Raw genomic sequence first — 17,140 nt, 5'->3', positions numbered from 1 at the left:
ACCAACCTATCGTCCTGTGCCTTCAAGAGAAGCTCGATGCCAGACAGCTGTGCATATTTATCCATCCAGACACTGGGCGGATCTTACCCCGCCCTCCTCTCAAGGCAAAGGACCCTGTTCCTCCCAGAAGGAAGTTAACTTTCAAGGAAGCTTTGAATCGGACCTGGGGTCATGGTGAGGACGGTTTGCCACTGAGTATATAGAAACACACCACAGGCCCCTGGGAAAGTCTACAGGGTGAAAGAACCAAAGGTGTGAGACCACGTATACAAAGAGGGACATAACACAAGGTGCATCGGGCAGTATTCGGTATGAGGAAGGAACTGAATGCAAGTGATGGGGAACTTGGAGTGGGGTTAGAGAATAGGGATCAAGATTGGTTTTGTGCTGTCTACAAGGTACTGTGGAGTTGTCAGATTGATGTTGATGTGCTATTGTTGTTTACCTCCAATGCAAATAACATAATACAAAATATATTTATTTAAAAAAAAAAAAAAAAGGAAGCCTTGAATCAAGATTAGGAGTTGTACCTAAGCAGCCTCGGTGCCATGACAAAGGCACCTCTGCTCCACCACCATTGCCTTGTCTGCCAACCTCCTCATGTTCCTCTTCCTTTGCCTTCCTCTCTACCTACTCCACACCGACCCTCCCCACTACTGCCAGTGGACCCTTTGCCAGATTTACCTCGGGGTTCCCATCCTTCTGGGTTTGCAGGTGATAGTCACAACTCTCGTTATGACCCATATGATGCACCATATGACCCACACCGCCATAACTACCTGTGGGACAATTTTGTTGAGCCCCCTGTTGATACCAACCCTGACCTCCGCTGACAACCCAACCTCCTACCATGGGGTATTGCAAAGGGCAGCTGCATTCCTCAGGGTGATGACGCACAAACAAGCAGAGAAGGACGACTTCCTCATGGAGACACTCTCCTCCACCCAGAGGTCCATGTTAAAATGGATGCTTAAGCCTGCTCCTGACATCTTTAAGGAGCCAGTAAAGGTGCTAGTCATCATGCCCAGAGGAGACAAGTAATATAAAGAATCTCCTTCTGACCCTCCCTACATCAGGGGTCAAATGCTGCCTGACTCCCTGATTGTCCACACTGTTCAAAAATATGGTAACTGAGGGCACAGGGGATGCACCCCCTCTCGAACGGAAGTTTAGGAAGATAGATGCAGCAGGAAGACTCGTCGCTGCCCAATCTGCTGCTAATTGGTGTATTGCCAGTTCCATTAGTCTACTTTCTCAGCTTACTTTCCCAGTGAAATGGAGTCCCTTCAACACCTGCTGGATCAGTATAAAAAGAGAAGTCTCTTTCTTGGGAACTGTCACTTCCCTGAGGCGTGCCAGTGAGCATCAGGTGGTTACTCTGGAAGAACCTTTTATCGAAGTACACCATAATAGGGTAGTCCTCAGTACAGACCAAATATTCTTTCCTTAAGTGGGCTCTAGTTTCCACCTTAATCCAACTATAGAACTCCCATTGATCTTCCTTCATCTGGATTCAGGAGCAGAACAAGCTCTTGACACATTAGATTACAAAAGAGCACTTATGTATACTTTGATAGGACTAAGCCCTTCCATAAGACTAAAACAGTTTTGCCTCCTTCTCCAAACGAAACAAAAGCTATGAACAGGACTATCGCCTGCCCCCATCGCTCTGGCTCTGGACGACCAATGTTTTTTGATGAAACATCCCACCCCTGAGAGCTTGGTTATCCAAGCCTCCGCCTCCCATGGTGCATTCCCTTCTGCACCCCCGGATAGGGAGTCCAAAAGGCTGGCTGCACTTGGGAAGCGCTGCCACAAGTTCCAGAGGAGACCCGGGCTGTACTTTTCAAAGCAGTTGCTGATGGGAGAGGTGCAGCAAAGTTCACAATCTGATTTGGACTGGACTCTACAGACACATTTGGCCAAGCAGTTTCATGTACACAGTAGCCCTCAGGTGCCATGTCTGGTTGAGGACCTCATGCTTTTTGGAGGATCTCCAAGCCAATCTTATGGACATGCCGTTTGATAGCACCCATCTCTTTGGAGAAAAATCAGACTCTGCACTTCAGCGCTTCAAGGACTCTTGTGCAATGGCCAAGTCCTTGGCATTCACGATGGCTCCTAACCACCACAGTGTGCTTTTCCACACCTTTCGTGGTTACAGAAGGGGCGTCCCACCATGTTCGTTCCTGTCCAGTCACCGGTGCCGCACATGCTGCCCAGCCTCTGTGTGGCCGGGGACGTGGGATCCACCAACTTCGAAGTAGGTTGTGGTTGCTATTCCTGGTATTTTCTGGTACCAAAAAGGACAAGGGCCTCCACCCTATCCTAGACCTTCAGTCCCTCAATCTCTTCCTGAAGGAGAAGTTCAAAATGCTCTCTCTGGCTCAGGTCCTTTCTGCCCTGGGCCCAGGAGAATGGATGGTAACATTGGACTTGCAAAGCGTTTACTTGCATATTCCTGTCCCGTCTGCCCACAGACGTTACTTGTGGTTCACGGTAGGCCATGAGCACTTTCAGGTCACCGTGCTCACCTTTGGCCTTGCCAGCACCCCTTGGGTTTTCACCAAGGTGATCGTGGTGGTTACAGCTCATCTGCGCAGATCATGGGTTTCAGTCGATGACTGGCAGGTGAAGGCTGGCTTGTCCCAGGCTTTCTCCCACCTCTAGACTACAGTTTGACCTGCATTTGCTGGAGTTCACTTTAAATGTGCCGAAAGTCACACCTGACACACTCTGACACTCCCTTTCAGCCAAAACTGTTCTGGACACAGTGCACTTTTGGGCTTACCCTCCTGAGCAGCGAGTCCAGGATATTCATTCTATGTTGCCGATGTTTCAGCCCCTATCCTGGATTTCGATGAGAATGACTGAGTCTGCTGGGCCTCATGGCCTCACACATACTGCTGGTGTCACAGTCCCAGTTGGAGCAGCATCAGGGGATTGTCTCCGACAAGGTCCAGCTCTCTGAGGAAACTGCGCAAGATCTGCAGTGGTTGCTCACAAACCGCTATTGGGTCAGAAGCAGATCCCTCTCCTTCCCCATACCAAATCTGACAGTAGTAACAGATGTGACACTGCTGAGATGGTGTGGCCATCTGGGAGCGGTGGGAATCCAGACTCCAGATCAACCTGTTGGAGTTCCATGCAATCTAGCTAACATTGAATGTTTTTCTTCCCTCGGTCAAGGGAAAGATAGTGCAGGCGTTTACGGACAACATCACCGCCATGTGGTTCTGCAACGGGTGGGGTCATGGATGATTTGACAAGAGTCTCTGGGCCTCTGGACGTGGCTGTAACTGCAGGGCATATCCCTGGTTGTTCAACATTTGGTGGGCTCTTTGAACACCAGAGCAGACAAACTCAGTCAAAAATGCCTACTGGATCACAAATGGCTTCTTAATCCTAAGGTTGCGCAAGGTCTCTTTCAGCAGCGGGGTGAACCTTGGTTAGATCTGTTTGCCTCCTCCGAGAACATGCAATGTCCGCAATATTGCGCATTTGAATTTCCAAGGCACAAATTGCTTGAAGACGGTCTACATCTCGAGTGGAACTCAAGCCTTCTGTATGCCGTTCCACCCAAACCACTTCTACCCAGAGTTCTGAAGAAGATCAAGAACGACAGGGCCCAAGTGATCCTTGTGGTTCCGGACTGGGCAAGGAGAGTTGGGTATCCCAAGCTTGTTGAGTATATCTGTCGATCCTCCGATCAGACTGCCCCTTTGGGAGGATCTTCTATTACAGCAGCAGGGGAGTGTTCTGCACCAGAACCTGTCCACTCTTTCTTGCGTAGAGATTGTGCGGTGACAGTTGACAGCTTTTGACCTTCTGCCTCCACCTAGACGGTATATGCCAGACATTGGAAGAAATGTGTGGGTCTGTTGACCCCCTTTCTGCTCCATCCAGGCTTCTTTGGTAGTCTCTCCTTTTTTGAAGCATGAGAGAACACTTAGAGAAAGAAAACTCACCAAGGAAGAATGTTTTACTCATAAAAGCTCCACTGAAAACAGCAAAACACATGGCAGATGTCCTGGGAGAGAACAGAATAACAAAGAAACACCAAAGAGGTGAGAGGGCCCACTACTACAGACACAGGGTTGATTTTGACCCAAGTATCACTTTAGGTGCGTATAGACAGCCAGAAGGTCTGCAGCAAGGTAGCACTGTTTGAAGTTGTGCACAGAATTTCTGCCTAAGATCTTGAAGGTAAGACAGAAGCTGGGGGGAGGGTGAAGTAGTTCCTGAAAGAACTGGGTCTGTCGAGTGAGGAGGAAGACACGCCTGAAGTGGCCCCAGGAAGAAGAGGAGGTAGTCTAAGTGCAGAGGCTAAAGAAGCAGATGCTGCAGACAAAGGACAATGAAAAGGAATATACCACATTAGCGAACAGCGGCCAAGCTGAGAATATCAGACTCTAAACATGTAAGGTCATTGATGCCAAAAGTTTCATACTCAGGGGCTGACAGCAGACGAAAGAGCACATGGATCCAAACAAAGATACTGCTGGAGACTGACCCTACAATCACCTTCGACCTTGAAATAAGATTAAGAGCCTGAGAGGGACAAGACGTCTTTGGCTAACAACGGCTCTACAATGAAGAAAAGTGAAACAATCAACTAAATGGAAACAAGTATGTGCTAAAAGAGTGAATTTGAAGACTCTCAAAAACATTTAATACACCTCTCAGACCTCAAGTCTTGAAGCAAGACCAGAGCATGCACCTGCTGAGCTGGAACTACCACTCTCACTGGGAGAGCTTTTGCACTACAAAGAAGGGAAAGAAGAGTTTGTCAAACATGACCCTTCCCAAGGAGAAAAGTCAGAGGAGCAAGAGTAGTAAGACGTAACCACATACAGTGTGGTTATAAAGAGAGCTGCTACCACTTTTGGGCTACGGTTGGAGGAAGAACAAGTGGAATAATGCTTCCTGCTTGAAACGTTACTACCTGACCAAATGAGGAACCAGTTCCTTCTAATGCATCCCACTGTCCTCAACCAGGGTGGGGAAGCATTCCTGCAGTAGCAAAAGCCATCACTCCAAGGGTGGAAAATAAATCTTAGCTATCTAGTAGACTATCTTTACATCCAGGGAATTGTCCCAGAGGACTCTGTTATGGCTCCAGCCTGCAAAATAGCTGATACTCCAGCCTCAACAGTCCACCACCAATAAAGAGAACAAAAAGGGTGGGCATGGTAAGTAAAAAAAAAAAGAAATGGAGAGGTCATGTGTGGCGCATTGCAAACTCTAATGTGCTGCTTAATCATTAAGCTTACCAAGAATCTGATGAGGTAGAGAAACTCATGCAGACTTTAAGAGTTAAAGAAGTGCAATAGCTTGGTTCAGGAAAGCAAGAAAATGGCAAGTATCTGCTTAGTTTGTACTGGACACTGCTGATACATCCAGTGGGCAATTATACTGTCCCACAACCCTGCCATGGTATGCCTTGCTAAGCGTGTCTGCGTTCAAACAGGAAGTACTATCTTCCATTATCAAGATGCCCTGTTCATGAAACAGTCTTTTCCCACCCCAAAAAAACGCCATGGGGACTTTGTAATATAGAGGAACATCTCAAGGGAGCATGCAACCGAGGAATAGAACACCTGCAAGTGGTTGTTGAACATCCTTTCCCAGTGGCCAAAAGAGTATGGGCAATACTAGACCAAACTAGCCTCTACCAGAAGGGGAAACGTCTGACAGTGATGACCATGGAAAAAATGTTGGTCATGATGATTTCATGTAACCCCTGAATAGCCCAGCTTAGACTACACAAGACCAATTTAGGAGTGTCTACAACAACTCACAAGCAGCTAAGTGTTGGACGCTCTAGTGGTGGTTATAGTACAAGTACACAGAGAGATAAAGTGGTGGAGTGAAAGCAGTTTTACAGTAGGAACAATTTTTGGAGACAACTCCTTCAAAGTTGATTACAATGGATTACAATTGATTACAATGGATGCATCCCACACATGATGGGGAGATTACATGATAAAGCTAATCGTCAGGGGCCTATGACACCCTTTAGAAGTGGTACAGTACATGAAAACATGGGAATTCTAGACTGTTTTCAAGTCCTGAAAGCCTTCCAAAAGTATCTCAACGGAAGGGCAGTATTATTTCAAACAGACAACACAACAACGGTGTTCTCCCTCAATAAATAAGGGGGCTCAAGATCACACACGTTGCCTAAAGTAGCCCAACAAATATGGAAAAGGGTAATTGAGGAAAGGATCTCTCTGCAGGTGATATACCTGCCATGATAACTCAACACAGAAGCAGACCGGTGTTAACACCATACATGAATGGGAGTTAAGACGTAGTAACAAGCATTGACATAGCCAATAGGTCTCGCCTTTGGGAACTTACAAGTGTTTAACCATGCAGTAAATGGACGAATAGGTTAAGTGACAGCAACAAGAGGGTGCTGATCCCTGGCCCTACGTAAACCGGTCCTGGCTGAGACAGTCACTCTGTGATGGTGCTTCTAGTTGTGGCAGTGTGAATCAAGTACACTGTTTTGGACAGAAAGGGATGGGCTTGCAGAAACTGGGGCTGGAGCCAAAAAGGAAGCATTTAAGACCAGCACAACAAAGAACGAATGGCAATAGTGGGCATGGTTAAAACACGTAGACTGAATACAGCATGTCTTGCTGACAGCGCATGCACGCTGCTCCACCTAATAAAAGAAATCTTCGACCAGTGGGGCACGCTACAGTTGGGTTTGGTCGCAACCTACAAAAAAGCCAAATACCAAAGCTGCACATTTAGATCTCACCACCCAAGATCCCTAGGGAATTCCCTATCATTAAAATGGTCAGGGATATTTGCTTATGCTTTTTTCCAATTACCTCTGTTACCATTTGTAATGTAGAGGTTCAAACCGGAACAAGTGATGCTAATTTGCGTAGCCCCGCAATGGGATAGACTAACATCATTCTCAGATCTGCTGGAAGTATCGCAGGGACAAGTCATGAAGCTTCCAACACACCAATACCTTTTGCCAATACGAGGGGGACAAATGTGCCATCTGGAACCAGCTACCATGAGCCTGAAGGCATGGCTCCTGCAAATGTAGAGATTGCATATCTGAACCTACTAACAGGATCAATGCAAATAATTAAGGAAGCAAAACAACCTACTACAAGGAAATGTTACACTAAGAAGTGGAACAGGTTAATTCATTGGTGCAACAAAGAAAGATGTTGCAGACTAGTCATGTGACATCACAGTGATCACCCATGTCACAAAACCATGGATAAGAATCTTCTCTGGGCCTCATTGAAGGTACAACTAGCAGCCTCTGTAGCATATGCAAGGTTAGTAACTGGGAACAGTTTCTTCACCACTCCAGTGATAAAAATATTCCTTGAGTGAGCAAAGAAAATGTCCCTATCAAGAAGTACAACAATTCTTTTTTGGACTTTGACTGCAGTACTAACACAATTGATTATATCACCGGTTGGGTCAGTGCAGAACTAAAATTCCTAATCCTAAAGCGGGCCTTCCAAATTGCCACCACATAGCTTATATGAGGATAATATGGTAAGTAGGACAAAACTCTAGATTCATAATAAGGGTAGAATCAAGTTTCCTTGTGAACCAGAGCATACAGTTACCAGCCTTTTTTAACAGCCTGAAATACAAGCAGAAAGGACACTATGTATGCTGGCTGTAAGAAGGGTAACTATGTACTGTCTAGGAAAGACTGTCAGTAAGGAGGAACAATTCTTCGCATCCATCACCCACGCAACAAGGGACTACCCTGCCGCAAAGGATACCATTGCCACATAAATTGGTCAACCATGCCTCATAATTTCGTCTTTTCCTGCCATATAATTCCAGTGGCCAAAGCATGTAACTAAAGCACTTCCAGTTACCTATTTCCTTTATCTGCAGCAAAAAATGAAAAAGTTCCAATTTGTGATGACCTACAGTAAATGCCTTAGAATGATTTATTATATTATTTTTTCTTTTTTATGTTTTACATTTTTGTATAAATTTATGTCCACATTGTCTTTATGTTGTTTTGTTGGATATCCCTAATAAAATGAGTGTGGACTGTCATTATAAATCCAATTACAAGTTCATTGAGATGATTGACGTAATATAAAGTTATTGCTGAGTAAACATGACCCGGAGTTTGAAAAGTCAGATTTTAAAAACTTTCTGGAATGTGCAGAGTAAAAGTGATGCACCTATTTTTAAAAGTATGTGCGTTTGTTTTCTACTGATGCAGCATGTACTTGAACAAAAATGAATTTACTCTTGGATATAAAAGACAGTATTAATAAAATGCGCTTCCTACGATTCTGTCCAAATGACTTGAATCAAAGTTGTATAGTAACAAAAAAAGCTTATGATTTCTGAACATATAAATCTGAGGTACATTCCATTGGTGGACTTCTCTCCTATGCATTCCTGTATGTAGGAAAATACAGTAGTTATGATGGTCCTCTGTATTTAGCGCTTTCTCCAGAAAACGGTTGATCTTAGATTTCCACCCAACTCTTAATCAAGCCATGAATGGTCAGTGACTTTACCTTACTCAGTTATTGCTCAGAATACTAGCTTTCTTAAACATTCTATACAGCATTGAGGTTGCTATTTTATAAAGGCCCATGTGTTAAAATAATTCGAGAAAAGTGTCATGCCACATTGTTCTAAGGTTAACCATTTACCTCAATATGCTGCATTATTTGTCTACCCTTGCTCTATAATTCCGACAGCTGCTCTAAGCCCGAAGATGTCTACGTAACATAACGAAAACAAAGGTCAAACAACCTGATGCACACCGTCAAGTGGAAAAACCAATATCCTCCTAATTGGGCTGACAGTCAGCATTAGATTTGTATTTGAAAGTATCTAGGGACTTAGGTTGTTTGGCTTGTGAACAGTTCTCGTTTTAGGCACTTTAATGATAACCAAAAATATCTGTCTAGCCTTGTTTGAAACGTGGGGTGTCTCGGTTCTATATCATTCTACCTGTGAATGTCCAGGCCTGTGGAAACGGACATCACCTCAGTAGATCTTACACCTACCATATTCCTGTACAGGTGATCTAAAAGAAGCATAAACCTCTATTCTAATGGAGAAAATGCGTGGCATGTACGGCCAAATTTGCTGTGAATTCCTTTAAAGTGGCAGCTAATGTATCACATTTTCAGTGAGCACCTTGTATGTATTCGACAGTGTTTGTGCATGCTGAGATCTGTCCCTGCGAAGTGAAGTGTTGTTGAAAATACTCAAACAGCATAGGATAAAAATAAGCTAGTTATGGTACAGGCTGAAAGGAGGGCACCCGTTAAAACATCTGACCCTCACGATGTCCTTGGCCCAGACGTTTTGTCAGAATGTCTGGTGGTCCAGCGTGTAAATCAAGAATCACTTCCTGCTGGGATCTAATAAGCGCCTCTGCCCCCCTGAGCGGCTCATTTTACAAGTGCTGTTCACAGTATATTGTTTTTTATTCCAGCCTCCGTTGTTGTTGTAGATGCTTGTGGCGGCAGCAGGAGGCACAGTGCCCTTCAAGACCATTGCTTTTCTATTCAGTGGAACACATCATTTGGGTCAAAGACATTCCACAGGGGAGGAGGGCTGTTTGCAGCACGCGATATCTGAAGCACGATGAGCGGCGTGTTTGCATTGGGAATTCAGAGAGATTGAGGAGGGAGAGAAAACTGTTGGATGTCATGGGAAGGATAGTCCAAGAAAAATACCACACCAAAGACGCTGAAGTTCACATCAAAGTCACTATGTAACGCCTCAGAGGCCATAGCTTTCACTTGACCCTGAGGGGAAGACAATTTTAGTAAAAATAAAAAACACACAGGTACGTCTCACTGTGAGCCGTCTCTGCAACGTGCACTTCATGATAAAGTTCATTATGGACCGTTTTTTCAATGACCCATCGCTACACTTTGAAAGGCGGACAGTTTAGACGATTGAGTATTGCATGTGATGCCAACTATAAAAACAAAACAAACTGAGAATTAATTTGCGCTCTGAATGCTTGGAGCACCATGGCAGCTACGGAGATGGAGTGCAGACAAAAGAAAACCTGCCACATGGAAATGAAAAGAAATAAAAACGAGTTTGCGCTGTGAGCGCCATGACTGCCATGGAGCGCAAACAAAAGAAACAAGTAGTTCGCCTTTGCTGAATTATATAGGCAATTTAGCAATTATCCCTGTAACAGGGTTGGTGTCCAAGGCGGTAACCAAACCGCCCCAATGAGGGACAAACGTAAAGCATTTACAAATTACATCAAGTGATTTTTGAAATGCAAGCCCACGAACAAATGAAAGTAGTGGGTGTGAGGTGGGTGTGGTTAAAAACCTACAATACTTGCAACAGGTCATAGAGCTTGTGCGCTCAACCTAAAAAAATAAAATAAAAAAAAGACTATAAAAGACAATTCCGGACACAGCCACTAGATGGTGAAATAATGCACAACATGTGAATCAAAAATAAACCTTCAAGTCCCAAAACTACTACTACATAACATTTTTATAAAGCCTTAGCCACGTTTCCTCCTATGCAAGAGGTACTGCCATTCTCATTAAGCTTGGAACCCCTTTCAGACTCCTCTGAGAGATTCCCACCCCTCCCCCCCAACCCAAAGGGATGATCTCATTTGATCTAGGCTATAGTACATGTCACAGTCAATGTATATGTACCCAACACTGATGACCCTGCCTTTCTGTGGCAGGTATGCACAAATATGCAGCAGTGACACCTCCGACCATACTGTGGGGTGGGAATATAAATTTAGTGGTTAATAAGACCATGGACTGCACCCTCTCTGTGAGTCGCACCCATCTCTACCGCAGAATCATTACTCCATATTCTGGAGGAATATGGCCTGGGTGGTATATGGAGATACCAACACCCTCGCTTAAGGACAACACATGTGTCCTCCATGCACGGCTGTTGGTCTTGTCTAGATTATTGGATGAATACATGGGACATATGTTTTCACGTAAAGTCCATTGATCACTTTCCACAGTCTCTCATCCAACTTACCTGTTAGGTTGGTGGTCGAAGTACCTACCTCACAACATTGCGCATCTAAATACAGTGTTAAGGAGAGCAAAAGGTGATAATCGCTAGTTAAAGTGCTATGAACAGATCATAAATTATTTCCACCTAAACAAGAGATCACTGAGCTCTGTGGGTACACTTTAGAGGAGGCCTTTAAAGCCTTGTACACAGTATCTGTGTAGCTAAGCAGCATGGCATATGGAAGGCTTTCCTAGTTCACCTGCACAAGCTAGAGCTTGATGTACGTAAACTTGAGGTGCTTTACATGCAACATGACAGTGCTCAAACAGCTGCTACTATGTCATGCACTTAAAGCATGGAGTTGTCCAATGATTAGATCTTGGTGCAAGGAGCTGTAGCAAATATCTGCCATGACTAAAGTGAATGTAACACCATACTTAAAACATGGTTGTCTGATTTAGTCTACTAGAACAAACAACTTGACATACTATCCCATACTTTCCCCAACCGGTAGGCCAAAATATTTTAGGGCCCCGGTTCAGCTCTACTTGGCCAGCATAGACACTCCTACTTCACATATTTATGAAAGGCACTGCACTGCCAGACTGCCCGCTAACTGCATGAAGGTTGTCTTAATGCTGTACTGTACCTTTGTTACCTTATCAGGCCCTTTTTGCGTTCCTTCAGTCCCCAGCCTGTAAACCGCACTGTGTAATTTGTCCTCAAGATTAATTAATACTTGATGTACTATTCAGATTGTTTGTTCATTTCCTTTTTGAAAATCAAAAATAAATATAAAACAACCTGGACTGTAATGCTTTTCATTGCACTTCCTGGACATTGGACGTCTGTAGCCCTTTTTATATTACCCACATTGAGAGTCACAACTTAACATTGTCTCAATAACCCTGAAAATATGTCCAATCTTATCAGTACCTACCTGCTCCTGGATACATGGAAACAAGTTGTAGATCTTCAAAACAAACTAAAATATTTGAATTTAAGCTTGCTGATTTCTGCTTTGTTATACCAGTCATATAAATGTTTTTTGCTATTGTTTTACTTGTGTTTTATAAAGCTAATGTCTTCTCTAAACTCTCTTACACAGCTACAGACCATACAGCTACAGACATTTTGCTCCTCCCACAACGCCTTGCAGCACTGATGTTTGTGACAGTGACTACACCCCAAGTCGACGTGTCCCAATGGCAGGGGGCAAAGGCTATACCAGCGACCTGAACTATGACTCTGAACCAGTGCCACCCCCACCCACACCAAGGAGTCAGTACCTTTCTGCCGAAGAGAACTATGAAAGCTGCCCTCCTTCACCCTACACAGAGCGCAGCTATGCTCACCACTTGTACCCGCCCCCACCCTCACCATGTACAGACTCTTCGTGAGCCCCTCCTATCATTCTGCTTCTGTACACACCTGTAAATAGAAATTGTTTATGAAGGGACGAGGGAGGTAGGAAAATATCGCAGCTGACCATGCCGTGTATAGTTCTCAGAGATCGCATTCTGCCCGTTAACATACTCCTTTTCTTCACCCGGTGCAGTTGTGAATTCACACTGACCACAGATTCACTGTCGCACATTATTTTAGATTTTAAGTTCTTTAAATATCTAGGTGAAATAATACTCCTCATACTGATATTTTTCTATGCTTAAATTTCTCCCATAAAACGAACATGGGAGTGGTAGCTCTGGGTGGCCATTAATGGAATATTACTAAGCTACATGGCCCAAAATTTGAATCCATTTGTGGCACAGTAAGTTGCACTGTGGTTGTTTTCATACCTTGAAGTGTCCTCAACTGTAAAGTTGTATCTTATTTCTGTATGCAGTGTTTACTGCATACATTTTAACTATCTGAGTCAAACTGCATTTGGATGAAGAAAATAGAGCAGCCAGTTAAAGGTGATGCTTGCAAGTTGAGCTTTAATGAGGGTGGGGGGTGGGGGGGGCGCTCAATTCTCTGAATATATTTGTACAGAAGAAAATGGGTATTTATATATTTTCATAACAGCACCTGTTGCTTGTGCCATACATTGTTTTTGTATAAAACCAATTGATTTGTACAAATTGTTTATTTTTGCATACGGAGACACAAATGGTGCCTTAATCCAGCGACGTGACCAACTAAGAATTAGGAGGACCAGGATCCAGTGTATCACTAGTCCAGCCAGGAATGGAATTCAATACCAAAAAGCGAACAAAAACTAAGGATACCCAGAAGGAAATGGCAACACACTGCAGCAGCTCTGTATGTTTGTAACATTTTATTTGAAGACTTTGGGGCAGAGACATTATACTTCAGGAAGTTACAGCTGGGACATGAGATCATAGTAGAGCACACAATACGCAACTTTAATTTCAGCCGTAGGGCCGTGATCCAATTAATAATCATTTTTATGCTTTATATCACTTGAGGTAAAACAATGTTTTATCCTTTATCAGTAGTGAAAATGGCTAATTTTAGTTTTATTTAATAAAAAATAGATAGGTTTCCTCATTTGATATGATGAGTAAAAGATATTCTTCATTGGATGACTGACTTATGGCTGAATTTATTGAACTTGTAAACTGTGCACACTCCTCACCTTTGATCTAAATTGTGTTCTGCTGTGTACTGTGGCAGGATGTGTTGCAGCTGGGTATTGTTCGAAGACGCACCTCTGAACACTAAAAAGACTGTCCAATGGAGTGCTATTGTTGGTGTTGCCATAGCTGCTAAATGTATATTGGAACTATCAAATTTAGTCAGGGAAGAGCATGTGTTAGTGCGGGTTTGGAATCAACTTGCCCTCGAAGATCAACAACATTTCTCACTCCTGTCCAAATCCCGCTTGTCCTTTTCACATTTCTCTTTGTAGGACATCAAACTTTCACAGAGATATGTTGGTAATGGTTGAAACCCAAATGTAATCTGCCTCCAAAGGTGCAGAGGGAAGGGTGCTGGCTATTTTGCTATGAACTGAAGTGACAATCCTGATGACAATACCCCTACGCCTGGAGTGACTGGATTGTTTTTTTAAAATAATGAATAGAATGATTAATCATTTGTTTCTGGGCTGTATAATTGGTACTATCTGAATATGATCATCAGCAGTGCAGCTTGAAAGGTTCCGCAGAATCCTTAATCCATGTAATACACTTCAAGAGTCACCGTGACCTATTTAACCTCATCAAGACTAGACTATCCTCAGCGCTTTTTCAAAAAAGAAATAGCATATGCTTTCAAAACTTTCTTAATTGTTCGTACCACATGTATTGTTGATAACCTATTTATAAATTCTAAATGTAAACTTATATTAACACTAAATGAACCATTTATCTTCACAGTACATTATGTATATTGTATTATCAAAGTATACAAATCATGCGTTGTATGTTACTTCCCCTCTTACCAAGAAAAAGACTGTTCTACATACGACCTTTCGGAAGCAATTGAACTCACTTTTTTCATCACCCCATTGACATTTATCCAGTTAAGCAAGGCTCTTGGAAAGTAGCCAGTTGATGTGATCTCATTTCTGCATTGAAACCTTTAATTTTTACACCTTTAAAAGTTTATTTAAAAAGACTCCAATTGTATTTTGTCTGTGTCGTCTACTAGTTGTGTTTTTGTATATGTGCAAATTTTCTGTAAAGGGGCAGGCAGGAAGGTTGATGAAATCACTTTGGAACTGGAGATATCAAAAGTGATGTCTGGAAAAATTAAGATTTCACTATCAGGCAAACTTGCATATTTTGATAAACAAGAGAAAATCAAATCTTCAAGTTACAAATTAGTTTTGAGTAGAAAGGAGAGTATGAAAGTGTGCCACTCATTTCAATTGATTCTGACCAGTGTGTGGAGAATCTTGGCCATTAGGGCTGCAGACCAATCAACTTAATAACTATTAGCAAAACCCATTTAATATTTGTCATCGAGTGTTGTGAAGATTTCATCACCTTCCACTCCTATCTTAAAAGAAAATGTAATTTGGTAACTAAGGGATATTGCATACTAATTTGTTAGTGTCATATAGCATATAGTATTTATTTTACTTTCAAATCATGGCAGGATGTGTTGACAATTTTAATGTGGCTTTCTACATTGGTTCAGTTTTGAGCATTTCAGTTGTATCAAGTAGTTCTTCCTATTTCACAATAAATTCATCTTATATGGCCTTTGGTCTGAACTGCAGAAGAATATAGTAGAATATGTATACCCTACAGTTAAACAGCATGCTTTGAATGAATGTCAAGTTATAGTTAAGACTCTGGGAAATGCCTCAGCAGCTGCTTTCTTTATCCTTCTGTTATGAGAATAGTTTGTGTGGTATTTCCTAATGCACTTTTCTGCACTTTGAATATGGCTAGATAAGGTGATAGCGTATATGAAAAATTGCCTCTTTAATATTGAGAAAAGATGCACAGTTTGCTCTGAAATTACTCTTTGGAGTAATATTTGATAAAAAAAAAAAATACCCCACTCGTCCTAATATTGATAAAATGGGTTTTGCAGTTACAGATCTGATAGAAAAATTACTTCTGACCTGCAAGATAATGACAAAATAGTATCTCCACAGTTATTTTTAATAGGTTTTATGGTGGAGCAGACTGCACTCCAAACCAGTTTTCGTATTAAAATCTGCTTTTCAGGCCCTTTTTTGTTTGCTTTCTTTCTAAGGAGACCAAAAGGACATCCAGTTGCAAACACATTTATTTACTTACACTTTGTACCATTAGTTTATTTCAATGTTTTGCTTGCAGTATGATACTAGCTTTGTGGTGTTCCAAATGGATATACACAGCCTATGTTTTGTGGTATAAGGGTGCACCTGTGCAGTCACAATGCACCTGGTCTTTCTTGATTTTGAGAAGTTGCATACGAATATATTGAAAGACAGTTTAAAGACTTCTACAGCAATAAGAAGTGCAGCATTTGTGTTGATATTTGTTTTCATTCTGCCATTCTAAATGTCCACGCTTTTTCGGATTGAGGCGATACGTGAATGACTGAAGAACCAGTGATTGGTGCTTAGAAATAGTAAGTTACAATATATGTTTAAGAAATGATAATAGATGAGAGCATAGTCTGCTCTTTTGAAGGGATCTCGATGTTAAATCACTGAATATTGCCATTCATTGCCTGGATTTGACCAGTAACATTTTGTTTGATATTAGTCTTCCAAACTGTGCACAAAAATACTTTGAGTATACCTAGTCTAGCTTCTTCTGATCCTTAGTACGTGTAACCTCCAAGCTAGGGGTTAAAATGCAATTACCCCTTATGTTATACCTGGTCACAGCTACTAACGGGAATATCTCTTACATGCCATACTCATCCAATGATATTAATTAACTTGAGAGCACTAGGACATGCAGCCCAGGTTCCTTTCATTTAGCCGTATTATCCTCTGCAATGTTTAATCGTGTTTCACTCTAAAAACTATCTTGTTACTATTCATTTCTCTATAGATTGGTGACTCCTTTCAGCTAGTGCTTTCCCATGGCAACTTCTGTGCAGCTTAGTGAGCCCACTTACCTGTTGTCATGCAAGTCTCCATTGTTTTTTTTAACAGAGTCCGTTCCTACACCTTTGTCACAAGAGGCTTAATGTTCCTTAATGAATTAAGTAGTGATGCTAGACAGGAGTCTGCTACCTCTGGAGAATTGTGTATCTCTGCCAGAATCACAAACCTATTTTGACATTGAGTAATTCAGTGTCACATGTACTGTTGATGGTATAATTTCTCGCAACATTAGTGACATTCTAAAACAGAATGCCTGTAGAACTAATCTTAACTACTTTCTCACAGCCATTTGTAGCCATTATGGCTAGACCTGCAACTGAATCAAATTTGTTAAAGATTTTCAGTCATAGGTCTTAGTCTTTTGATCCCTTACCATATTCAAGGAAACCAGCTAGACTTAGTGTACAACATTGTCCGCACAGAAAGGAAATGTTAATTCTGCAGATCCCTGTTGTTCCCTTTCCTTCGAAGCCTGCATAGAGCTTCTAGGCACTGTTCAGAATTTTATGTCCCTCGTTCCATCAAGTTTGTATCTATACATTCTTGCAAGCAAGTCTTTATTATCAGTTTGAAAAAGTAACCTTGGCACGTGTTCTGGTTTCTGTTCTAGTTTGGGTA

The 17,140-nt window shown here is 42.3% G+C and overlaps 1 protein-coding gene across 1 annotated transcript in view; it reads left to right on the top strand.

Annotated features, from left to right (window-relative positions):
- Positions 1–15,458, top strand: part of LRP6 (LDL receptor related protein 6) — a 591,871-nt gene extending 576,413 nt beyond the window's left edge. Inside the window, exon 23 of the mRNA XM_069228018.1 lies at positions 12,107–15,458. Within this exon, the coding sequence (XP_069084119.1) occupies positions 12,107–12,398 (292 nt within the window). The 3' untranslated portion in view covers positions 12,399–15,458. The remainder of the gene's footprint in view (positions 1–12,106) is intronic.
- The last annotated feature ends 1,682 nt before the right edge of the window (positions 15,459–17,140 follow it).

The sequence above is a fragment of the Pleurodeles waltl genome, chromosome 4_1 (genome assembly GCF_031143425.1).
Source record: "Pleurodeles waltl isolate 20211129_DDA chromosome 4_1, aPleWal1.hap1.20221129, whole genome shotgun sequence".
NCBI lineage: Eukaryota > Metazoa > Chordata > Amphibia > Caudata > Salamandridae > Pleurodeles > Pleurodeles waltl.
Note: the sequence above shows the minus strand (reverse complement) of the source record. Positions and strands in the feature narration are given on the sequence as shown.